Source organism: Phalacrocorax aristotelis, chromosome Z (genome assembly GCF_949628215.1).
Source record: "Phalacrocorax aristotelis chromosome Z, bGulAri2.1, whole genome shotgun sequence".
In the NCBI taxonomy this organism is placed as follows: domain Eukaryota; kingdom Metazoa; phylum Chordata; class Aves; order Suliformes; family Phalacrocoracidae; genus Phalacrocorax; species Phalacrocorax aristotelis.
The window spans coordinates 58,103,990-58,130,392 of NC_134311.1; the positions used below are offsets into that span (position 1 = coordinate 58,103,990).

Here is a 26,403-nt window from a genome sequence, read left to right on the forward strand (position 1 = left end):
TGGGGTCTCACCAGAGCAGAGTAGAGGGGAAGAACCACCTCCCTCCACCTGCTGGCCACACTGCTTTTGGTGCAGCCCAGGATACGGTTGGCCTTCTGGGCTGTGAGGACTACAGGTTCCATAAGAGGTGATTCACTGTAACGACTTGCTGGTAGAGATGTTAAGAACGGCCAAGATTTCCCCACACAAAGTAAAAAATGAAGCAAAACCTCAGGTATGTAATTCATACAGGAAAATTTACAAAAACATTGCAAATAAAGCACTTATAAGGCTGGATTTTAAACCAGTATACACATAAACAAAATAAGGGATGAAATAAACTAAATATCCTTTCTGGATAATTACTATATCCTCATTTTTGCTATATATCACCACATTGATGTTAAAAGCCAATGTCACTTGTCTCATGCTTCTCTAGCTTGAGTATCTCCAAGACAAAAAAAAAAAAAACACCTACAAAAAAACCCACAAACAAACAAAAATGTAGTAAACTGAAGCTTGTTCTTCTGTCTGAGATCAGGCTGAGTTTTCACACCTCCTACCGGATTTTTTAGTGTTACGCAGGACTCACCTGCCCCAAAGATTTTTACACAGCCTGGAAAAATCATCTGATTATCAGTTGTATCAGTACAGGCTTTCTTACTCCAGACAAGGCTCACCAACATTATGCTAGCTTTGTAATGCCGCAGCAGAGCTCCACAGCTGGATCTACACAAAGCAGGTGGGAAAAGTGTAAACATGCTCTACACAGGGCTAGCCTATAGCTTAGATTAGAGAAATGACGTATTTCCTAGGTGCATAAAAACCATCCATACCATTCAAAAGCTAAACATGCCATTTTCACTCCATTTCTCTCAGGTGTTTTACTCACTGCCACTAAAAACAGGGACGCACTGAATGATACTATAAAGAAAATCACTCAGTTCTTCAGGATTGCAAAGCTCAGATCTTAGTTACACTGCAAGTGACCTATAACAACTTCACAGTTTTCCGGCATTATCCTGTTTCCTTTCTGAAAGTCTCAATGACTCAAAAGACTGGCTGTCCTATTTTCACTGCACAGCATCCAACACACGGACTGCTGAACGTAAAAACTTAGTGGTGTCAAGACCTTCTGATCACGTACTTAGCGGGCAAGTCCCTGGAGTATTAAAAAGAGAAAAAAAATGCCTTCACTACCACTCTGCATGGTTCTCAGGTACCAGCTCTGCTCCAGAGGACAACACTATGCCCTTTTGCCCTTGCCCTGCGTGGAATCCTCCTCTGGCCAGTTCAAGTTGGGCTGATTTTAGGGCTGTTTCATTCCACCACAATTACACAAAGCAGACTTAATGGACGAGACACTCCTGCCCTTGAGGCCCTTTGTGTCTCAAAAATCATGGTCTGAAAACATAATAAACCTTGCCTCAGGTTTAAGAGATCTGTGCGAGTCTCTGCCAAATTGCTGTAGCATTGCATTAAGACCCATGTATACTGATTTAATTGCAGCTATCGCTAATCCGTTCGAACTCCACACTGTGTGTTTTACTATCAGTAACATGGGTTTACAAGCACTGATATTTTTTTTATTATTTCAGTAACTGTGATTCTTCCTCTGATCCTACACATCTATAAGACACTTCAGCATGGACAAGTTCAGTCAATGCACCAGAGTGCAGATATCCAGCCTTATTTAAAAAACCACACTGACGGAATAAAGCACATTGAACTTTATTCTAGGTCAAAGTCTTCACCCCACCAACTAGAAACATGGCTTAAATAACAGAACTACATAAAAAGGTTTAAATGACAGAGGTCCTTAGAAAACACTAACTTCATCTAATTTCTTGTAAATATTACCAGCAAATTACAGAAAATTTAAAATATTTAACTTCCTCCCCTATATGTGAGGATGAAAAAGATGCCATTAACTTATTGCTTGCTGCTGGCTTCAATTTTAAAGATCAATAAAAAACTGACACATTCCTAAGCTGCTAAAGAAGCAGCTAATGTCAATACAGGTTCATTTTAGAACCACAGTAGATTTGCTTCATTTTTCAACATCAATTGCAATGTTCAAATGTTTAAAAAGTCTAATATTTCAGAGTTTTCAGTTGTTCAGGAAGCAGTCTGAAAAAATGAACCTTTTCAAGACAAATTTCAGTAACGCATTCTTCAGCTGGGGAGGTGTTGAGTGCGATAAGATTAATATAAGGGGGTTTTTACACTGTTGCTCTACCGATCAGTCACAGCCTGTAAGCATCTGAGGGCTTTCTGATAACTTGTGTTAGATCTTCACACACTGCATTAAGAATAGGTTAACATTGTAACATTAACACTGCATTAAAAACGGAAGAAAAAAAAATCAGCAATGGCAACACAATTCACATTCATAACATAATCACTGACAGCATGGGATGAATTTGAAGGGTTTTCTTTTTAAGCAGTTACTGTGGTTTTGCTGAAGAAAAGTTGGGGGATGGCAGCAGATCTTGCATTTGAATGCAGGAACACAGGAAAAAAGCAGGGCAAGTAACATGGTACAAGATTGTTTTGATCTATCAGGGAAAGGGGTTGCACTATGCAAGAGCATTTTTACAAGCTAATCCTGACGTCTCTATAAGATTAATGTATCAAGCCATTGTATTAATCCATTATAAATACCTTCTAAGCAAGGCAGTTGCAGGTTATGCTTTTTATTTGATTGCTCCCAACTTTGCCAACATTAGTTCTTCAGATTCACAGGGCACAGTATCAAGGGGCTCAATCTGTGGACAGATCAACTACCTCAAATACCCTGGGTGTTAGTGTCTCACAACAAATGTGTCTCTCCTGCTGTAATTTTGTTTCTCTGTCAAATCTGTCCTTTGTTCTTATGACAATTTATAACGTTTCCCAGTTCCAAGAACAGTAAGCCTCTGCCTCAGAAATGGTTTTCTATTAACACTAGGGTTGAATTTTAGGAGCAGCTATTGACTTCAAAATTTCCCGTTCAAGACAGGATTAACCGATTTTCAAAAAGGTTAAAGAGGGTGTTCAGCTCTTTCTTTGTCAATCAAGGTGTTCTCACTTAGATCTGATTTCTTACAAAACAGGTAGAACTATAAAACTGCTCTCCCTTCCAGATCACCAAAGGGAGAACATGTTTGGACCACCTCTTTTCTCAGCAATCCTAGTCTAAACTGGCGTGTCCAAGATGCAGTTCTATATTCACTTTTCTCACGAAAACTACTGATACCACCTTCACTGGTAACCTAAGACCCAGTCAGGATCATTGTCTTTACCTCTCCACACTGGCTGCCAAGGAGCTACGCATTATTAATGCCTTACAGTAACACCTGATGTTCTGCCTTTTAGCTGAAGACTTTAATTTTCTTTCTAGTCATCCACATGCAGCCACCAGTTTACCAGGGTTTTTGTTTAGTGTGTAACCTTGCCAAATAAATCAAAAGTCATCTCTTCACAAGCATTTTCATGAATTGAAATTGCCACTTCTGCATTGGCAAGCTCTGGAAGGTAGTTAGTGCTACTCAGGGGAGACTCCATTCACAGTTCTCCCTGTCACCTGCAGAACACTCCTTGGCACAGAACACACAGCTTCTTTTAAATATTTTTAACTGTGCCTTTCAATGTACAATGTTGTTATTTTGCATGGTAACTCCCCCCCCTCACATCCCCAAACACTAAAAAAACCCCTGTAAATAATTAACTTGAAGTCATAAATTAGCAACAGCTACTGTAGATTTTAACAGGGGATATACTGTAAATGTAAAGAGGCACTTTAACCAGATTTAACCAGAGAAGGTAACATTTTGTCTAATTCAATATTTTGTGTTCTACACAATTCATTTTTATCTCCTCAGTTAACTTCCCTGCTTTTGTTTCAGGCACTGCTTACTATATATTTCAAAGTAGAAACGTATCTGTGCATCAGCTCCACGGGTTCTGAAATGTGATGTAAAAGGAATACCCAAATTAACTGGATCAAAAAGAATGCCAAACAGGCTACATATAAAACACATACAACAAAAAGAAATCAATTACTTTACCATGTACAATAAAGAAGCAATTTAAACAATCTATTTTGTTTTTTCCTATAGATAAACCAAATACAACATTAAGACTTAACAATAGACCAGACTGAACTAAGTAAATAGCAGTTAAACATGTTTTGCTTTGCCTAGTATTATTTTACAAACTCTCTTACAGCATTAAAAACCACTGATGCCTGTGGAACAAGGTGAAACATCTCAGAATGACTCTATGCATTAACAGCAAGGATTTTCCTATGAACTACTCAACAGTCTGAAGTCTTTCCTATTATAGAATTAGTAAAAACATTTTCCAACCAAAAGAACTCGCTCAGAAAGAATGACATTGTTTAAGAGGTACAATACAAATTACACTCTCAACTATATTCTGAAATAAATTAACAGAAATCAAAGAACAACTCCTACAGCAGAATGCATAGGCCTTAACTAGCTTTCTTGCTTTTTTGTTTTTGGGGTTTTTTTTAATCAAGAAAGACCACAACAGTTTCTTTAGAGACAGTAGCAAGAATCTAAATTAATGCTTGGTATTCAAATGTATTCTCTGAAAAGAGACGATACTACAGGATTCAGTCACTGGAAGAAGTTTTGAGTATAATCTATTTACCTTGAAAGGAGAAAGAATCATAATCAAATTGACTTGGCCAGAAAAAAAGAAAGGAAAAAAAATCAGAAGTGCTATAAATGTACCCTTTACAGGAACAAAATTCATCAGCACAAAAAAAGAGAGAGAGAAATGCAATAAAAAAATACCAACCAAAAACATGCTTATTTACATGTCTAATTTACACCAACTGAATCCTTAAATACTCAATGCTTCAGGGACATACCAAATCAATCAAACCCCCAAACACTGTATCAGTTACCTACTTGTCAAATGAGAAATGGTAATGCAGTTAAGAATTATTCGGACTACGCTTAATAACATTATCTCTGCTATATCTCAAGTTTTCAGCCAAAAGCAGCAGTGGCAGAACACATCAACTCCACTTTCTTACAACAATAATGCAGCATAGCTTATTTGGAGAGTAGCTACTGTAATTAGTAAAAGGTGAAAACTCCTTTTAATGAGAGGCACAAACCCTTTTGACAGAGCACAATTTGGCTGTTGCCAATATTAACTCAGTAAATCTTTACTTCTCAGTAAAGATCAGATCAGTCTGATCTTTACTTCTTCCAAATACTTCCTAGTAAAATACAGTAGAAAAAAATATTACTTTAGGGGTTTTTATGCCTGCCATGTTGCATTCTTAGCTCAACTTTTTAAAAATCAATAAACAACCATGTTTCTCTAACAAAAAAGCGTGAAAATGCTGAACGAACTTTCCACCTCAAAGTACACAAAATCATTTAATCTAACACAATGTTAGAAAAACCATGCTCCATTCTGACCTGCTGTCATACAGTCTATTTCACCCCTTGGCAAAGTATCACAACACCACATGACTGATGGAGCAAACGCATGGACTGCAAAGTATTTGAAACACCAAAACTAAAGAGATTCCTGCTACCACATTCACACGAATATTCCCATCTTTAGAGTTTAAGAGTGCTACTATATATTAAGGGAAAAGGTGAAGGAAAAAAAAAATAACATAACATAAATGCCAGCTGCGGGTAAAACTGTTCAGCTGAACAAATATAAACAATGATACAGTTTACCAGAATTAGAAAACCCTGAATCCACTTTGACTAAAGCCAAGGATTTCTCTAGCTTCTGTTTGATTCTCCAGGTTTTCATCAAACAGAAAGCAGTGGTTTTCATATGGGCATACCTGCACGGGATTTTGTGTACCACTAAAAAGCAAAAGAAAAAAAGCAACACCGCAGCATGCAGCAGCCAGCTTCGGCACTTCTTGACAATACAGTTGCTGGAGACCATTATGCCCACAGGAATCTAGCGGCCTTCCTCTTCCCAGCTGCAGATCATGTTTTGTATTACACAATGTTTTGTATTATACAATAAGTATGTTCAGCAGCTGCTGCTAAACTGCTGTTGAAATCAGTAACTGGAAGATAAAATTATTCCGCACGAAAGAGACTTGCCTACATTTAGGCTTTGATTGCAATAGGGTTTGTTAGTCATTTTGCACAGGATAGAAGGGGCTAAAAAAAGTCCAAACACTTTTATTCCTTTTTCCAGGACTGATTACCACTAGCAAAGCACCAGCCTTGCTCTGCCTTGACACATTCACAATCATCAGCTGGAAGTGACCATGTATGATGAAAGGGAAAAGTACACTGGAAGTAAGTTTTAAGAAACATTATTCAGAGGAATTGGGTCACCAAGAGTCTTGCCAAGGGACTCTGGTGCCCATAGCATCCACTCTAAGACTCACAGAGCTAAGCTCTGCAGCTGCTTTTCACACACAGTGGTAGAGATTTTGGGCAGGCCAGGAACAAAGGGCACAAATAATTCATTCCCCACCCCCGCCCAAAAGAAAATCACATGAAACAGCAGTGGCAAAACTACTGTCTCACTTTCAGCAGACAACAAAAATATCTCTTTTGTAGAAAAAGACTAATTATATTTGCTCTGTTAGTAACTGCAGATCTTCTGTCCCTTATGTAATTAAAGGTCTCAAAATTAGAGATTTTGCTTCACTTTGACATTCTAATCAGTATTTATAAATCCAAATTTCATTGGTTCAGCTAACCCCACAGCTTACTGGTAAATGATGTGGAAGAAAGGTTCAAGTTCTAGGACAAGTGTCACACTGGAAAAATTGAGACTGTCTGGAGATCAGCAAGGTAAATATTAACCCCATTTGTGAAAACAGCTTAGTCAAAATGAACGCTTTCTTTATTCACTTCAAAACTGTAGTCACATGTTTCACTCAACAAGCTGAAAATCGATTATTTCCTTCAGGGCTTTAAATGCCCTGAAAAATTTGAAAGTCCACACTAGTGTCTGACACTCCCAAAGGCAGAGTCCATTCCAGCTTAGGGAGCCAAACACTCACAATCTTTTGTCTTTGCCACTATTTTAAACCTAAACATTGCACTTCATGGGTCTTCTCAACATGTTTCCTACCTTGTGTCCTGCTTGTTTGCCACACTTGCGGCTGGAATTGCAAAAAGCTACTGTTGCTACTTCTCTTCCTATATGGTAGGCAAGAGGACACACCCACCATGAGCTGTTGCACACATCTTCAATTACTAGACAACACAACAAAGCAAGAAACAATTACTTCCACCTTAACAAAGACAGTATGGCAAAAATCCCATGATCCTTATTGATACTAAACTGTTCTCCCTTCTGATGTTATCCAGTTTCTTTAATTAGCTGCAATCTCAATTTTAAGTACCCACGGCAGGGAAAACAAGGAGGAGAAAGGTAATTTTTCTTTGGAAATTGGAATGCTCTTTTTAAGTATTATTTTCCTTATCAGAAAGGGATCATAACACAAACATTAGCAGTCTGTTATCGTTATTTTCATCTGAAAGTCTCAAAATGTGTGCAACAACACATATATCTGCTGCATCAATCACTGATTGAAAAACTATGATGCAAGCAGGAACCTAATGTCTAGCAAAGACCACCTTGAGGCACAACCCCAGCTTCTTAATACTGACAATTTCCCTGGAAAAATCCTTGACTAAACAATGCAAATTACCAGACCAGTGCCGAACCACTGTGTATAAGAATTTGTGAACTCTTGACATGAAATAAATTACTGTTTCAGCCTAGGCAAGGTTTTCAGCTAAAAACCACAGCGGACAGACAATCCTTCTTACCTACAGAAAGCAAAAATGTAACAGTGATAAATCATTTTCCACAATTTATATCATTATTTGGTCTCTGTACAGGCTAGCAACAAAGACAGGTATATTTTATAGTTTTTGTTTGGACTACTAGCTTTCTAGGTAAACTGAGATTAGAACCCAGGTAATCTTTTGGGTTATTGTCATTTTATAGCCAATTTCATCCCCCTCTTGTCCAATACGGCAGATAGATTGTACCAAATCTAAACCAGAGTAAATCACATCAGCAACAGTATCAAGTTTCTGCAAGCATTGAATTTTTTATAATTCCCTTTTACCTTTAACTGATAATCCTATTTATACTGTCTTAATAAGGTCTAAGAGGATAAGTGAAGGTTATTCAAATCTATATCTCTATATAGTATGTTTGTATCTAGTATTTATACCTTTATCTAGTATGTTGACATTCTTGAGGACAGAGAGGCCCTGCAGAGGGATCTGGACAGACAGGAGAGCTGGGCGATCACCAACTATATGAAGATTAACAAGAGCAAGTGCCAGATTTTACACCTGGGGCACGGCAACCCTGGATGTACATACAGACTGGGGAACAAGAGGCTGGACAGCAGCTCTGTAGAGGGACTTGGGGGTTCTGGTCGATGACAAGTTGAACATGAGCCAACAGCGTGTGCTGGCAGCCAAAAGGGCCAACCGAGTCCTGGGGTGCATCAAGCCCTGCACTGCAGCCACTCTGCTCCGCGCTGGTGCAGCCTCACCTCGAGTACTGTGTGCAGCTTTGGGCACCACGGTACATTAGGGATAAAAGCTACTAGAGTGTCCAGAGGAGGGCCACGAAATTGGTGAAGGGTTTAGAGGGGAAGCCATATGAGGATCGGCTAAAGTTACTTGGTCTGTTCAGCCTGGAGAAGAGAAGACTAAGGGGAGACCTCATTGCGGCCTACAGCTTCCTCACCAGGGGAGGAGGAGGGGCAGGCACTGATCTCTACTCTCTGGTGGCCGATGACAGGACCCGAGGGAATGGCAGGAAGATGTGCCAGGGGAGGTTTAGGTTGGGTATTAGGAAAAGGTTCCTCACCCAGAGGGTGGTGGAGAACTGGAACAGGCTCCTCAGGAAGGCAGTCACCGTGCCAAGCCTGACTATATTCAAGAAGCATTTGGACAACGCCCGCAGTTACATGGTGTGAATTTGGGGTTGTCCTGTGCAGGGACAGGAGTTGGACTTGATGATCCTTGTGGGTATCTTCCAACTCAGGGCATTCTATGATTCTATGGTTTGTCTGCAAGTTTCTGTTGTGAAATATCTAATTGATCGGAAGAATTGATGGCACAGAGATTTCTCTGTGACTAGTCTCAAAGACCCTCAAAAAAAAAAAGATAAAAAAGGATGAGGACAACACCTTCAGTTATACATCTATTCAACATAAAACAAAAGTTAAAGAGTAAAATATTCCTCCTAGTTCCTATATTGATTTATATGAGTCATGTGGCAGGCTAAGTAAGGCTAAGTCCAGCAGCTCTCACCTTTTCTGCAGCCACACGACAAAGATATGCAAGTAAAGGAAAGCAGTGTACCTTCTGTAGTAATTTCACTAGTGAAAATAAGCACACGTCAAATAAAATAGTTCTCTCGAAACAAAGAAAAATCCTGTCTTTTTCATTATATAAATCCTATCTCAGTATGGTTTAAATACCTCCCAACACTGGTTTCCCCCCACCCAAGTTCTTGGAAAACATTTCAAATTCTAGCCCACAGTTCAGTCCCACTCCACCCCTTTTTTGTGTCCACTCTATGCAGACATCCCACATCTAAATGAGGATATATGTCGACTAATTTAACCATATCTTAAGACTAACTCTACATTTCTGTAATATTCTTTTGCATACATACTAGCATTTATGCTAGCCAAACAATTTCTAATACTATTTCTACAACAGCTATTTCTATTTTTAAATAGTTGGGAGGCATGCAAGCACCACTGGGATGGATGCCACACATTTGAAGTAACAGCTACAAACATCTAACTATAACTTGGTATTACCTTCTACAAAACCGATGTTTTAGTAAGGAGAGAAAGGAGTACTCTGGATTTATTATGCTTCCGTTTGGGTGTAGAAGTTTACCCTATCTGATACAATTAATCTAATATTACTGACAGAATGACTTGTTCAGGAGATTAATTTTGTAAGGAAGACAACCTTAACTTGCCAAAGAGAGGATCCATTTGTAGTATCTGACTTCAAACTATCTTCTGCTTCTATTTATACATCTGCCAGCCTCTCTAAACTTTAGTAAACATAACTTTCTAGCAATCAGTGGCTATCAAATCAAACTTCCATCAGCTGTTGCCAGAGAAGAGAGCTAGGGAACAGTACTTCTCTCTCTGCACTCCCTTGCCTACTGGATGATTCCTTTTTAAATTTAGCAGATCCTGTGATAAGCAAGCTACAGCAATACTCTACTCTTGGAGCAGACTCTTCAACTTGTGTTGGGTTCACAGCAAAAAGTAGTAGAAGTCTAAAAACACATGTGGGTTTAAAACATACTTAAGATGTAGCCTAAAAAGATATACAATAGCATCTGATCCATCTAGCCATCTATTATTGATAGCCATAAGTATATAATCATTTTTACTGAGGATTCCCACTTATTTAGTCTAGGTTTAGCAAGTGGAGACATGGTTTTCAACAGGAAATTGTATATTTACAAGCCATGAGTCACTGAGGTAGAGGCAGAGAAGAAAACAGTTGCAGAAAACTTTTATCAGCTTAGAATATGTGCAATAGTGAGTACTGTAACTCCAGAAGCAACTTCATAAGCAAGAAAGTCTGGGTATTTTTAAGTCTTTATTTACAGATGCTGCAGAAATGTTTCAGTATGAGTGAGGAAAGATTACCAAGCTCTGTAACCAGTTGATAAAGTAGTCACATCAGAATGACTTAAAAACAAACAAACCGTATCTCTGCTGAAATGTCCTCTCTCTTCACAACCAGCTTAGAGTTTTTAATTTGATTTATTCTACTATCAGTCTTTTTTCCAAGGTAACAAAATTCAAAGCGTTCTTCATAACTGTTACCTCCAAGTGTTCCCGATTTACACTGGCAGCCTATCTGGAATACAGCTTTATTCTTATTATGTACTGAAACATAACAAGAGTTTGAAAATAGTCTGAATGCTTTCCCTTATAACTCCTTCTCAACCTCCATGCTCCCATATCATATTGATTTTTATTTGACTGTCAACTTTCCCAGCTTTATAAAAGAGTGTTTTATTTCATCCTTCAGATCATTGCCCCTGCAGCACTTTCTTTAACATTGTCTACCTTTTTTTATATTTCTTACTCAAAAAGAAGGGGTAACAAAAAGAAAAAGCAACTCTTTCAGTTAAGCTTCTGTTTCAAGGCACCACTAAGAAATGTAATATATACAGCAAACGATATGTAGAGACTACATCAATACTGGTTTTATGTACGTCAGAGAACAAACCCTAATGTGTGGGTCAGAGTGGATTAGTTAGAATCCACAATTTTTCATCATCTTTTGTGCCATCGGTACTGCTTATCAGCCAGAAGACGCTATGCTGAGAAGGCCACTTGAGAGCTCTGCATCACTACAGAGCAGGCAGAGGCTAGCATGCAGCAAGTACCACACTGTTCAATCACAGAATAACTCGGGCTGGAAAGGATGCCTGGAGCCCGTATGGTTCAACTCTCTACCCAAAGCAGGGCTAACTTCAAAGTGAGATCAGGTTGCTCAAGGCCTTTGTCAGTGAAGTTTTGAATACCTTCAATGATGGAGCCTTCTGGGTAACTTGTTCCAATGCTTAAAACCTTCAATGAGAAAAATTTATTCTGTCTATTCAGGTTTTACCTTCTGGCAACCTATGACTGTTTCCTCTCATCTTTTTGCAGTGCATCTCCACGAGTGACTGTATCTCTCATTATATCCATCCAGTAGTGAAACACAGCCAATAAATCCCATGATGGACTCTGAAGCGTGTAAGGGATGATGTAAGGGGTGTCTGTACTGTGAAACAGCATCAGAGATGAAGTGCAGTTCATGGGGAAAGGCCTGGTGTCACTCCTTTTGGCTGACTGATGTCTCAGGCACTCCAAGAAGCTGAAGCAGTGGAAGCTTCTAGAAGTACATGGACAGTGCCCATAAACAGGGGCTCTGGCTCGCTCTCAGAGGCTCTGTCTACACCAAGTACCCCCACTGGCAGGTCTGACGCTGCATCCAGGACTGGAGATATCTCCCTCTCTCTCTCTCTTTTCCCGCAAAGTTGTTAAGTAACTCAAGGCCTACCTCGATTTCCCATAAAGCCGCACAGCTTAGTGAGATATAATTGTGAGAGGGCCAACATGTACAGAATACTTGCTCTATTGAAATCTCCCATTAAAGTTGATGTTTGTGTACGGACCTTGAGTGATATTTTACCTTAATCTACAACGAGGGAATTTGCAAATCTTAGTCACTCCCCCGCATTCCCCCCTGCTTTTCAGGTGGGATGTGACACATTAATTGGTGTCACAGACAGGATTCCCTCCATGTTGGAAGGTCCCAAGGGATACCAACACTCCACCCAGGGAGAGCCAGGAAGTGACCTCTCAGCAACATCCAGGAGAGGTTCGAGCAGTAGCAAGCCATGGCTGCCCAGGAATGCTGGTGCCTGACTGCTCCCATTACTGAAAAGTTGAAGAGATATAAGGTGTGCCCTTCTCACCAGGAATGGCACGGGCCCATCTTAGTTGGCACAACCCAAAAGCTCTTGCAGACAGAATTACAACACTTGAGAAGGAACAAAAGGTACGACCAGGAAAAGCAAAAGCCATGGTGTGTACTCTGTTGGGAGCAGCACGAGTGGTGGCCCAGGAGGAGAGGCACCTGATTAAACAAACCAATGATGAAATGGTCAACCCCTTGCAAGAACAAACAAAACCCCTACAGAGCCAACTGACCACTGACTGTAATACCACTCAGCAACTCCACGCAGCTCCATCAGATGCATTGGACCAAGAAACAATTTTATGGTCCGCATTAGAGGAAGGGGGACAAGGATCTCCTGACCAGATAGGTCTTGATTCGGTTCCAAATAGTGAACCAGGATTTACAGGCTCAGCACACTTGGCCGAGAAACAGAACCCAAGACCCTTTTATCCAACTAGGGAACTGGAAATTAGCCAAGAAATATATTGCCCTGGGAATGAGTAAGCAAGCGGTGGTGGGGCCATTAATTAAGACACAGACCACCATTTATGGTTAAGATCAGGGAGCCCCACAAGTTACTACCCAGACAGCGCTGTACTGGGTGGCCAAAATGTTGAAAATCCAGGAAAAATACACCAGGTTAGCTCAAGAAACTGAGATGGAGTATGTATGGAGAGTAACACTGGCCGGTGGTGATCAAGTTTTGCTGTTGGAAGACGAGGCCCAAGGGTACTGGGGGCTTTTCCTAACTACTGATGACCCAAGAGAGCCGGGGGCATTAACTCAACAAGCTGCCTATTGGGCAGGGAGTCTGGAGCACTTGGAAAGGGCGGGATCCATTATGTATCAAGACCTCAACTACAAACCATTTGACTGAAAGTCTGCAGAAGGCTGCTTGCCGTCAGTTAACGTATGACAGGCCTTTAGTCCCCCAAAAGCCGTCCCCAACGCTATTAATTGCTAACCCTGATAGAGTGACTCCCCTGATCCAGGGCCTACCTGATTCTTTGAAACTATATGCAGTACACCTATACGACTGTTTGTGGGACTCATTAGCCCTACGAGGAGGCAGATGGGCCCAACAGTGAGGGCCCATGACTTGGGAGAAGGTAGCCCAAGAGTTAATAAATTATGGTAGAAGGATGAGGATTACAGGGGGAGCCACAAAATCAGAGACTGCCGTGCGAAGAGGGGGACAGCGGGAAAATAGACCCCCGCCACCGTGAGCCTCAAGGGCAAAGAGAAACCTACTGTGGACTGAGGGAACTGAAAGGGGATTCCCCAGGATATGATGAACGGTATGCCTACTATGGCCTTAGAAAAGCTCATTTGAGCATGGAAATACAAAGGAAGTTGTCCCTGACCTTAAAAAAAACCCACTCGATCTTTATACTTAAGCAGCTGCTGACGCACATGGGAAGGATCACCAAATTTATACCTCATGGATTGTCCCATCCAATTAACCGTTGTTCGTCTTTATGTATATATTTTGTCAGAAGCCCACTGTGGGACTTATCTTTTCCATTGCTGAGTGGGTCATTCTTTACATCATTTCTCTGATTTTACTAGCTCTGTTTCTGCTCTTTACTAGGGAAAGATGGTGTGGGAGGGGTTTATATTCTTACTTTGTGGATGTATAATCTTGTTTCAGTCAACTGGGAATTTGGATAACCAACCCAACTCGCCAGGGGAACCAATTACTCGTTTTACCCAAATCTGGAATCAAACAGACCAAGGTCTTTGTGAGGACCTCCCCACATCTGTGCCAGTGGGTCTTAAATTTGCTATCATTTGGCTAAATTTCTCACAAATTTTAAATTTGAAGCTAGGAACATTAAACCAAAGATGCATTCAAAACACACTCAGGAGGAGAAAATGTTTCTGGGGAACTGACTCATCCCCATTTCAAGAGTATAGCAGCACAGATTGGTACAAACCCTCTCCAGTGATCTATCAATTTCTAGTTAACTTGACCGGGAGAGACATGTGGAATGCTACCTATTGGAAGCAGCGGCTCTGCAAGGCAACTACAAATGCCACCCTTGCAGCCCAAAAGAATTGGCCATTGTGTCCCCGGGAGGTGAAGACCCCTTGTAATCTTACACTGAATTGGATGTGGTGTCCCTGGGAGGTGGAGATCCCTTGTAATCTTGCATGCTGGGGGGACCCCCCAACTCACAGTGAACTCCTACACCACATATATAACGTTCCGCTATTCCCAGGTTGGCGTATTCAAATTCCTGACAAATGGGGTAACTATGCTCACTGTGATCACTCTTACTATGAATGTGCTTGGTCCCTTAAGCATTTTTTTGTCTAATCCAGATAGTATAATTGACATACAAAAAATAAATCCCCTACCCCATGAGGACACACTCCCCCCCCCCCCCCGCAGTGAATTGTTTACGTACAATTAAATCATTAACATGGGACCCCCTAGAAACATGGTATATCACAGAATTGTGAACCTTTATCTGGGATATGTGTACTTGTTGGGGTTTTGCAGTACCAGGGTTTAAACCTGGGGATCCCATGTATAATGGAACCATTACCAATTGAGAAACTGTGTTAGAATGCGGAGTCGCGCTTACTCATGGAAAAAAGTGGAACTTTGCATGGAAAGGGGAAACCAGAGTAACCAAACCCTACAACCCATCAACATGTTCCACTGCTAAGTATTGATCCCCTCAGGGTACTTTCTGGGCATGTTCAGATGGGAAAATGGACTCGTGTCTGGATGTACATGAAACAGTGGATTTACACTGTACCACCAGTATTCTATCAATGTCCCTCTCCAGAACATTTTACTTTAATGACCCCAACATAACCAGAGGAAACGGGATGTTGAAACATCTCAGGCTGCACCCGAGTGGGTAAGAGGAGACCTAGCACCCAATTATTATACCTGGGAAATGAAAGTGGCCCTTGTGTTTGAGGCCTATTTCACTCTAGGTCTGCTCCTACAAATACACCGGTTTCTGTTAGAAAATTTGACTCGGCAGGTACATATTTTGAGTAATTGGACTGCACGTGCTTTTGGAGAACTGAATTTGCAGCTTCAACGGGAGTCAAAGATGGCCTTACAGAACCATCTAGCACTGGATATGTTATTAGTCAAAGAACAAGGTGTATGTGGAGTGCTGCACCATACGGCTGGAGAATGATGTGTTACCATACACAATGCCACAACCACGACTGAGGAAGCACGTCAGAAGACAATCACAGCCAAGATGGGAGACCTGTTCCACTCAATGTTGCCAAGTGACCGGAAGGTGCATTGGAATCTTGCTTTGTGGATCTCAACTCTGCTTACAAAATTTGGACTTGTGGGATGGTGGGATTGGATAGCAGAGCCTCTAGTGATGCTTTTGTTAATATTAATCATCCTAGCTCTCAGCTTTGCTATAATAAGGTTCCTAAGTAGCCAATTATTCTCTTCTCTCTCTCCTTCGATATGGTAGGTTCAAGATCACCACTGCTGAGGAAGACCTTGGAGTGTTTGAGCCATAGGGTGGTGTAAAGGACCAGCCCCAGGTGGCCCTACTGTGGACCTGGAAAACTGCCTACAGTGTCAGAGATGAAGTGCAAGTCATGGGAGGGGGCCTGGCATCACTCTTTTTGACTCACTGATGTCTCAGCCACTCCAAGATGCCCAAGTAGTGGAAGGTTCTAGAACTACCCAGACAGTGGCCAACAACAGGTACTCTGGCAACACTGGATCCAGGACCAGTGATCTCTCTCTCTCCCCCCTGCCTCCAAGTTGTTAAGTAACTCAAGGCCTACCTTGTTTTCCCATAAAGCCGCACAGCTTAGACAGATATAATTGTGAGAGGGTCAATATGTACAGAATACTTGTTCTGTACAGATCTCCCATTAGGGCAGATGCTTGTGTACCTACCTTCAGTGGTATTTCATGTTAATCCTCAACAAGGGGATGTACGCATCTTAGTCACTCCTTTCCCTCCTCCTTTTCAGGTAGGATGTGACACAACGCTAAACAAACCTAGCTCCTCAGGTCTTTCCCATTTACCACGAACTCCAGCATTTTTCTTGTATCCAAATCTAGATGCAGTTATTTCAGACACTCTTAAGTGTCAATTAGAGGGGAATAATCACCTCCCTCAACCTACTGGCTATGCTCTTTGACTTTACCAACTTTCTCCATGCCCTGTGATTACACCAACAAATACATAAAGGTCCTATTCATACCTTGAGTAGCTGTTTAACACTAGTTAGGTAAGTATACTAAATCCTCCCACCATTGCCTGTTGCTGCTCATTCTGCTGTCAAATGTCACTTTCTCACCCAAAATATGCCAGGAGGCAAATCAGTTCTGAATGGATGAACTCCTTCAATACCTGGAGAAAAGAGAGTCCTCTCTCTCAAAACATTTTAATTATTTCCTCTCTCAGATGGAGGCATCAGTCTCAACCACTTCTAAGACTGACCCAAAAAAGACTGAAGATGAGTTTTCACAGATGGGCCTAACCCAGGAACCTAGAACCACCACCAGCTATAGGCCCTAAAACTGAGATCCAAAGGCAAATCCATAGAGAAGAGGCTCATCATCAATGTTTGAGGCTCAGCTTTCCCTAAATTGCACCAAATCAATCAACCAGTCATAAGGTTGGACACGAGCTCATAGCTGGCCAAGCTCACAGCACCGTATCTTTACAAGTCTTCTATCTCTGCCAGGACAGGCCAAGATCTTCTCTCCTCTTGAAACATTACTCTCCACATCAGAAGTCAACACGGCATGTCCCTTGCTGCTTTGGGTCACCCAAATCACTAACCTACAAATGCACTTCATCTGGGTCCAGGGCTATCTGCAGAATGTGAGCTGAGATGCAGGTGAATCACTGGTAGTCAGCTGACCACAGGTAGAGGATCTTCTGGGCAAGTTGTACCTCAATGTCCTCTAAATCACTGCTGCTGCTTTCCTGAGACACACTGCTTTGCTTCCAAGTGTCCCAAATAGAGTTGTTCTCCCATACCCATGAGGTTAGGAGCCAGATGCAGGAAACTCAGGGACCAGACATGCAGAACAAAACACCACTACAAGCCCACCAGGATGCTATCCTATATTCCTGCACCAGTCTTTGATGGTCTTCCCCCACCCCCATGCCCCTGATAAAGGCAACAGCCTCTGCGAGCTGTGCAGCCTGGGTTTCCATAACATCCTGCCACCTGGGCAAACAGCTGCTACACAGGAAGGCAAAACGAATAAAAGGGATCCCACCAGTCTTCACAGAGCCAAGAGACAACATAACATTTCAAAGTAGCAAAGTTTGTTTGGTTTTGGTTTTTTTTTCTTTGGTTGGTTTTTTGTTTGGTTGTGTTGTGGTTTCTTTTTTTAAACTATAAAGAGCTGAATCAACAAGCTTAAAGAAAGGCATGTCAGCTTTGTTGATGGCAATTTGCCATCTTCAGACTAGAAGCAGCAGGTAAAGTAAAGCTCTTGCTTTAGGGTGGCAACAAGACCACTGCTGGCTTCTATGCACCTACCCCTACCACCAGGAGCAACTGGCAGCTTTTCCTGAGCAATAAATTCAGAACAAGTGTGACAGAACAAGCTGCTGGGGAACCTCTGCCAGTTCTGTTGCCTTTCTACAGCTTCCTACTTCTGGAATTATCTGCACAGCTAACTCTCAGCCCTGTCCTCCTAGTCTCCATCCAGAAAGCCTACCTGGTCCCCAAAGCCCCAAGAATGGATGATCAATGCCCTGTGGGCGCACGTGTTGGAGGGGGCTGCCGAGAGGGCACTGCAGCAGGTGTGTCTGCAGAGGTACACAGAGTAAGCAGGCTACATCTTTCGTAGAGCTTGGGGACAGGCTGCACTGCTGTTGCCTTTTGAGGTTACTCAAGTCCAGCTTTCCTGGCTGGATTCGCAACTTTGTAAGAGGAATTTGTGGGCTTTCCTCATCAGCTGGATTGCAAGTGGATTCCTTCAGGCTGGTCAGGTTGTCACAGCAACTACTGGTAAGTGTCTCTAATGCCACACGGCAGAAAGGAAGAGTGACAGGACTCTGATGACACACCTACTGACTTGCAGCAGTCTACAGGTGAGTCTGCCAGAAAACTGCAGTTCAGGAAGTGCGAGGAGGAGTACAAGGCAAAGAGAGTTTGTCTCTCAGATGCTCTGTGCTAAAAGCACTTCCCTGCATTGGTTTCACAGTGATCTGAATGGCAAATACAGAGAATCTCACACTGCCTAAAGTATGCCCTTGGAACATAGATGGGCCTTTGAAAAACACAGTATATCACCCTTGCTTGTTACGCAGCACCATGTGCCACACTTTTCCCCAGCCAAATCTGCTCAGGTAACCTTGGGATACTGCTCTCACCAGCGCACAACTAGCTGTAGCACCTCCTGTAGGACAGGTTTGTCTTCATTTCTCCTTTTGAGTAGTCTCAGCCCATGAAACAGCAGTCCAGTACAGCCCCAACAGGCCTGAGCAAAGGTGCTGAACACAGCCCCCTCACTGCTGTCATGTCTACTTCCAGGGACCATCCTAGGCAAAGTAGCAAACTATGCCCTCCTTGTCCCAGAATCAGATGCCTATTTCCCTACTCCAAAAATTCCTGCTGAAGGACATCTGTTGAGCTGCCAAGGCCTATTCCAGATCCTACCTTCCACTGGCCAGATCAGCATGTGGTCTGATCATGGGTGACCATATTTCCCAGACTTGAGACCTAGAGAATTATGAGGCAAAAGCACGAAATCCAAGCCCATGAGTTTGATCTAGGCACAAAAGAAGGGAAAGGCACGTAGGAAGGAGTGGGAAACACACAGAAATTATTACCTCAATCAGACCAAGAAAGTACAGTCCTCTCAGCTGTAGCAGTTAATTCCAGGAACATAGCAAGGGTGGTGGGCGAGAAAAAAAGGCATTTATATTTAGGACATAAAGCATGGCAGCTATTCTTCACTAAGAAGTGCGTATGGGAGAAGAGGAAGGAAAGAGGTGGCTGTCAGCACAGATGGGTGCAGACACCTGTCAGAGTTAGTTTTATTGGATTTCGACGTGGAAATACTACCCATCTAGTAGAAGGTTCTCAAAGAACAGGACTCAGAAGACTACTGTTCCAGGATTTCATCATTCTCTTACATAGACGGTGAGGAATGAGATCAGATGTGTCATCTGCAGGCTCATCCATGCCCCTGGGAACTATGAACTTGCGGTTTTTCTCTTCTGTCACACAGTATTTGCAATGAAGCAGTGCTTTTTTTTGCCTCCTTTCTCTTCCCTACAGACATATTTTAATCAAAACAAAACACACTCAAACAGAGCTATGTTCCTACTGTGTGCTGAAGAGTTTTCCAGGCAGATGGTCATGCTGAAGCTGCTGACAATGGCCGTAGGGGGAGAGGTGGAGGATGACATGGTCTGTGATAACAGCACCCCTCTAGATGGTGGGCTGGTATCCAGCAGTACTGAGCTGCCAACTGACTTGCTCCCAGTGTATAAGGATGTCCTCCCAGCAGCAAAGATACTGACTAAAGGGCAGTGGCTAAGGGCCCTTGAAACACCTACCAAGACCCTTTCTGGTCCTTCTGCCCCAAACAAAACAGAAGTGCAACTACTGCCGAGGTTGCTTTGCAGCTACCACATTGAGGTTTTGCCAGCACACCTACCTCTGACAACATGCATCCAGGGGTACAGTAGGGCACTGGGGTATGGTGGAAAACTGCTGGAAAGCTAGATAAGAGGAAGGAGCAAAAGCTAGCACAGCTTATGTGCACAGAACTGCACTTCAGTAGTTTTGTATATTTTTAACCATATGGTATCATCCTGCTGATGAAGGAGTTCATACCACTGAATCAATCATCATTCATTCATTCAGTACATTTTCCTTTGACTTTCCACATTGGGGGAATTACCTGGAGTGATTCTAGTGTACACTAACGCACACAGAAAGTGGGTCATCAAGGGAACAGGCTCTTTAAGAGACAGTACACTCAGTCAAAATTAACTTCTGCTCTTACTTAACTAATCCTTTAAAAAAAAAATTATACTTGACTTACTTTTGCATCTGTAACCCCCTCAAAAGGCCTTTCCCCAGTCCCTCAGAAAGATAGCTTACTATTGACAATGTTGTTGCAAGCCAAAAGGAATAAACAATACAAGCTGGGAAGAGTAAAAGTCAACACAACTAATAACACTTAATGAGCCAACACATTTAGCAACAGTAGGAATTGTTCTGACTTCAGTGATTTGAGTCATAATTTAGAAGGCAAGACAAGATAATGTGTCCACTTTTTTTCCTTCTTAAAACCAGCGTTTTTCTTTTAAGACCAGGATTACTACTACTGATGTACTTCAACCTGTATCAAAGGTTGCATGTAAATATTGTGATCAATTTTGCAAGTAATCTAAATCCAAAGGAAAGGGGAGAATGGGATTTCTGAGATGTGGTAGTAATGGATACACAGTTTCATTTTTGCTGGACTCTGACAAAAAGTAGCAAAAAATAGACACAGTTGAACAGTCACTGATGCTCTAAAACATGCACTACAGTACATAATATTAGCCTAGAGAATAAAAGTTTTATAATAACATCACATTCACTGAATATCTCAAACTGTTTTGTGTACAGTTAACAGAAAGCATGTCTCCAAAAAGAGGGAACAATCTTACAAACTAACTGATACTGCTATTATATCTGCCAATATCATCTTTCAATGCCAAAGTTTGGGGTTTTTTTAACTCTGAAACTTCATATCACACCTTAACAATAGACTATTTGATCATTTTCCACATCCTTGCAATTTTTTTAATTCCATGAAAGCCTTTCGTTTAAGAATGAGGCAACGGAATTGCACATATGTTTAAGAAAACAGACATCACGCAAAGTAATAAAACTAGAGTAGGACACTTCATATAGTTTCTATTTCACTTTTCAGGTAAAAAGAAAATCTCACCAACACTTTTTCAAGAAAATACAACAGCTGCATTTGAATATGAATCTCTCCAGCGCGGAAGTTCACCTTTAGTGACAGTGATTATATCACTTGCAGATGAGTAATAGTAACTAAATCTCCCACCAAGCACATAGAAGAGCTTCTCTTTGGTAACAAATACTATGCTGACATGACATTCTGTTTTATAAATGGTCCTTCAATAAAGGCACTCACTTTTGTAGCTGCTGGTTCCACTAGTCTCTGACGGTGGCGTGCTGAGCTGAAATGACTCTTCTGAGGCGCCCCTTCCTGACAGCGAATGGAGAAAGGGGAGGAAGAACAGAGAAAAGGGGGGAAATGGATCATGGAGGGGATGGAATGGAGGATGTTGGAGAAGGGAGAGGGAGAGTATTTAACTGAACTGTATTTTCACTAACTTTGTCAAAGCTTTATTAAATCATTTTCAATAACACCACCGTACATATATCAGAAAGAAAATGAAGCTTTTGCTAGAGGCAGCCTCATGAGGCTTTTATGTATGTATTACTCATACACCTTTCATGATGCTGTCTACTACAAATACACATATATATGTGTACACATACCACACGTACACATGCCTACTTCATTTCTAGATAAACACATTCAAGTTGAAAAAACATTAATTTCACTCTTCTGAAGTATTTATATTATCTTTTTCTGTATCAATTTAAGAAGTTACATACAAAAGAACCCAACCCACTAGCCATCCCACCCAGCTGGACTCACAGTCTAACCCAATGACCAGAATCTCCTCTAACAAAATATGACTTTTTAGATTCATGTTCTCCATCTAGTGCTTCAACAGACTATCAATCACCTTGTTTTACAGATTTTTTAACCTAGCAAACATTAATACCTTTTCCTGAGAAAACTTGAGAAATAGCAGGCTCACATATATAAAGGGTACGTATTTTCTCTTAGAAAAAGAAATTTGAAAGAGCATTTGACTGAGAAAATAGAAGCACAGCCTTCATCACAGGTGCAAAATTATTTAGGATAATACCTCACTGCAGCCAGCCTTAAAAAACTACCTGGACCTGCTGGAGCTGCAAAAGGACGACTGCCTCCCAGGGTTCAAACCGTGCACGATTTGGTTGTCTATTCTTGCTATTTCTTGTGGTTCCTTCTCAATTATTAAAATTGGTACCAAACAGCCTCTAGAACAGGGACCAGTCTGTCCCTAAACCTTTCCTGAATGGGCAGAGCTGCTTACCTTTCAAGAAACAAAAAAAACCCCTATGTTCACATACTTGAACAGCTTAAGTACAAAAAAAAAAAAATTGAAATTACAAAAAAATATAAAGTTTGAGCAAAAATATTTATTTTTAGTAACTATACTGCATAACCTGAAATTTTACAAAGGAAAAATTTAGTATTTGTATCTCCTTTTCCTACAATGAAAGGAAAGAATACTACAGATTTCTGTTTGTTTTGCTGGTCTTCCTGCCGCTCAGGCTTTCAGTAGGTCACATCATTAGAGAAGTTTTGTTTCTCTTTCATATTCACACTTTCCCCTTTACTGAAATTACCTAGATACTCTTCAGACATCATAAAGCCATACTGAAGAGGTACTACTCTAACTCACCTAAGAAATATTCTGAATTAAGGTATTAGGATGAACAGCTTTTCTGGAAACTGATTCCATTGATTCCCAATTCTAGATAGCCTAAATATATACTTTTAATTAAGCAGCCTTGCAATGTGTTAACGACCTGTAACAATAGCACTTGCTCTGTTTGTTTTCAAAATTGAGAAAACTTCTAAGTTAATTTTCTGTATGAATTCTACCAAATACGGCATCTCAATTTTCAGGAGATAATTTAAGATGCCACAATCAGGACTGAAGATTACACATCTACTCCATCACTTCTAGAAACTCTGGGGCAACCACAAGAATTAAGATGCTCATTAACTTTACAAACATTACTTTTTATCAAAAATAAACACCCCTTACAATGAATCCTCCACTATGTTTCAAAATTCAGCTTAAACGCAAATCATTATCTGACCTTACCGAACCTTTGGCATTATAAAACATTAATATCTTAATATGCAAAAAACCAATAACAAAAAGCTTAGCAACTTCAATAATCTGCTTGTTTATGATCAGCAGAGTTGCTGACATTTGACTCGTGGTCTCATCCCCTTCCGGCAACAGGAAAAAGGTCCATCACCATCACTTAGAGGCTTTGTGAAGAGAGGCAGGTTGCTGGAAAAATCTATAGGGTACAATGAACTATGAACAGAAGACTGCCTCCAGGAGAAACAGCTGTTTATTCACATGGAAAAATGTATCTAGCAGAAAAAAAGGAGCAAGAGCACTGCAAGCCACTAAGTGAAGGAGGAGCAAGAACAAAGCAGTGAATCAGTCAGAACGCCTGCTAATAGGGCTGCCAGTCAAGAAATGCTTTGCTTTTTCTGTGATCAGTTTCTAGAAACTCATTCCTAGTTTCTATATATTCCTATTCTAGAAACTCATTCCAGCTAATGATTTATAGCTCACTTTATAAATCATTAGCTGCAGTTTGTACCAATGTACTAACAGAAGTGCAGGTGGATATGACAGCATCACTGGTTTTGCTGAGAAACAGTAAGGAAAAGAAAAATCAAGAAAAGGGGATAAGACAGATACTGACAGAGTGTTGTCTAAGTTTGACTGAATCATATCTGCACATGCATTGTCCAACCAGAACTATTACAGTGCCTTTGGCAATAACCATAAAGTACTCCTCCATCATGCTTGCTGTGAATGACTATCTCATGCGGCTGTCGAATAGCAACAGACCTGTGGGAATTAATTATGTGAATACCTCATCTTAGCCTGCTTACTGACACTTAAATGGCTTTCTGAAAGTAACTTTCTAGAACTGTACTCAACCTGTGGAATGCAGCCCCTGGAGAAAGAACCAGTGTCAAAAAATTATTTATTTGTTACCTCTTCTGGAGAATAAATATATTCACAAGAAGTCATATAGAACAGCCACAGTTATGCAAGCCAATTAAGCACATGCAAAAGTATGCACACAGCTTTGCTAACTTCAAAACACATAGCCAAGTACTTCCCAGCTCAGGCTTTTCACTGCCTGTGAAAAGCCTTAAACAGTGAACACTTCCCTTTCTTCAACTCAAGAGCCCATTTTTAAAACCTAACTTCAGATGCACAGATTGAAATATGGAGTCTTTAGCATTTAAATTCTTCATTAACAGCTTTTGTAGAAAAATGTTTGAAAAGAAATTGCATTAATATACATAGATGTATAAAAACTGTCCGTACTGAAAGTCAAATATTCTGCTACTGAACTACTTTATCACTTCTTCCTATATACTCACGCTACTACATGTAATGATACATGTTGAATAAAAATTAAACTGGCCTGTGACCAAATATGTATGTTTACGTGCATGGAATAATAGACACCTTGAACATATTGTCTACTTCTCAGATCACAAAAGACTATCCCCTCACATAGCTGATCATTTAGATGCATTACTTTTACCAGTGTTACTTTTGGACAGTAATACAGAAGTTATTAAGAGAGGAAACAAGGATTGTTTAAGCAGTTTGTTAAAGTCTTAGGAGGAAGGGAGAACACACATAATAACTAATATTAAAATATGTCAGGGCAAAGAACAAAACACACCAGAAAAAAACCTCCAATTATTCCATCAGTGCCATAAAATCTTAAGAACTCCTTATATTTTAACAAGTCATAACCAAATAAACAGGAACACTTCTACACACCACTGCTTCTGACAGAATTTAACGAGAACTTTTTCTACTAATGTGCACACACAAAAAGCAAAGGTAAGTGCAGGAAGAAGACTCAAAACACTAAGTTGTCTGAATAATTGTGCCAACCAGCCAAAGCTGGAGTAAATCTTGGCTTTGCCTGTAAGTTTTTTAAACTGGTTTTAAAATACAGTGCTGTTTCTGGTCAAAGCACTTGAATAAACCTGAAGAGTTTCCTTTTTGGCTTTGTGCTCTCTTCAACACTTTTTAAGCACGTACAGAGGAAAGCAAAGTTTTAACTAATATGAACAAGACCACTGTTACGAAAATCAGGAAGAAAAGACAACAGAAGGTATTTACCCAATGTGGTCCATATTCCACACAGCACAACAGTTGAAGATTTTTCCAGGATATGAGAGATACTGGTTTAAAACTCTGTCTCCTTGGATGTTCAGCAGGTAGAGGCGACCCACATCTAGTTTCTTCCCCAAGATAGTTTAAATATTCTGCCTCATCCTCTCCACAAACATTCCAATTTGTACAGCCCCTCATTGCTGTGTATGGACTCTGCAGTCTGCTATTTAAGGTATGCATCTGATGGAGAGAAGATATGGGTCAAGAGCCTGCTCTAAATCACATGAGGCAGAGGATAAAAATTTTTTCTCACTTTCAGAACCAGTGCACAATTCCTTCTCAGGGTCTTATCTGAAAAAAATCTGAATATTTTACAAATGCAAGACAGACTTGCTCATACCCCTGAAGAGGTATCCACAGGGTTTGTTAACTGAAAACACAATGCTACTCAACTTGGTGAATATTTCTCAAGACTCTGTTTTTCTAAAAGTAGTTCTTACCCCTCCTTAACAAAAAGGCTTCCACTCTCAGCAAGACACCATGCAGAGCCAGCTCTGTAACTCAGAAAGAGCTGGTGGAAATAATCAAAGATTATAGCAACCTTGGGAAGATTACATCATATTCACCAAATCAAGGACAGTAGTAGTGCAAACTAAGTCTAATTAATAGAATCAGCATTACAGAAAAAGTAGTTCTCTAACACTTGAATAAACATTTGGTTACAATTGGAAAGGGGTTTTCTGATGATGGTAATGTCTTTTGATAACACTCCATTAAATTACTGGTGTAACAATAAAATTAGCAACAAGTACTAGGGCTAGGTGGCCTTATCACTTTTCCTTTTGGGAGATACACTGTAATGTAGGTAAAAAATTGATGCTTAAAAAAGGTCTCTATTCTACCACAGCTTAGAACAG

The 26,403-nt window shown here is 40.8% G+C and overlaps 1 protein-coding gene across 3 annotated transcripts in view; it reads right to left on the bottom strand.

Annotated features, from left to right (window-relative positions):
• MAST4 (microtubule associated serine/threonine kinase family member 4) overlaps nt 1-26,403 on the bottom strand; it is a 309,587-nt gene that overhangs the window by 163,433 nt on the left and 119,751 nt on the right. Inside the window, exon 2 of one of the 3 annotated variants that reach the window (XM_075078837.1) lies at nt 21,595-21,669. The exons of the other annotated variants lie outside the window; for them this stretch is intronic. Within the exon in view, the coding sequence (XP_074934938.1) occupies nt 21,595-21,669 (75 nt within the window). The remainder of the gene's footprint in view (nt 1-21,594; nt 21,670-26,403) is intronic. 3 annotated transcript variants of the gene reach the window in all.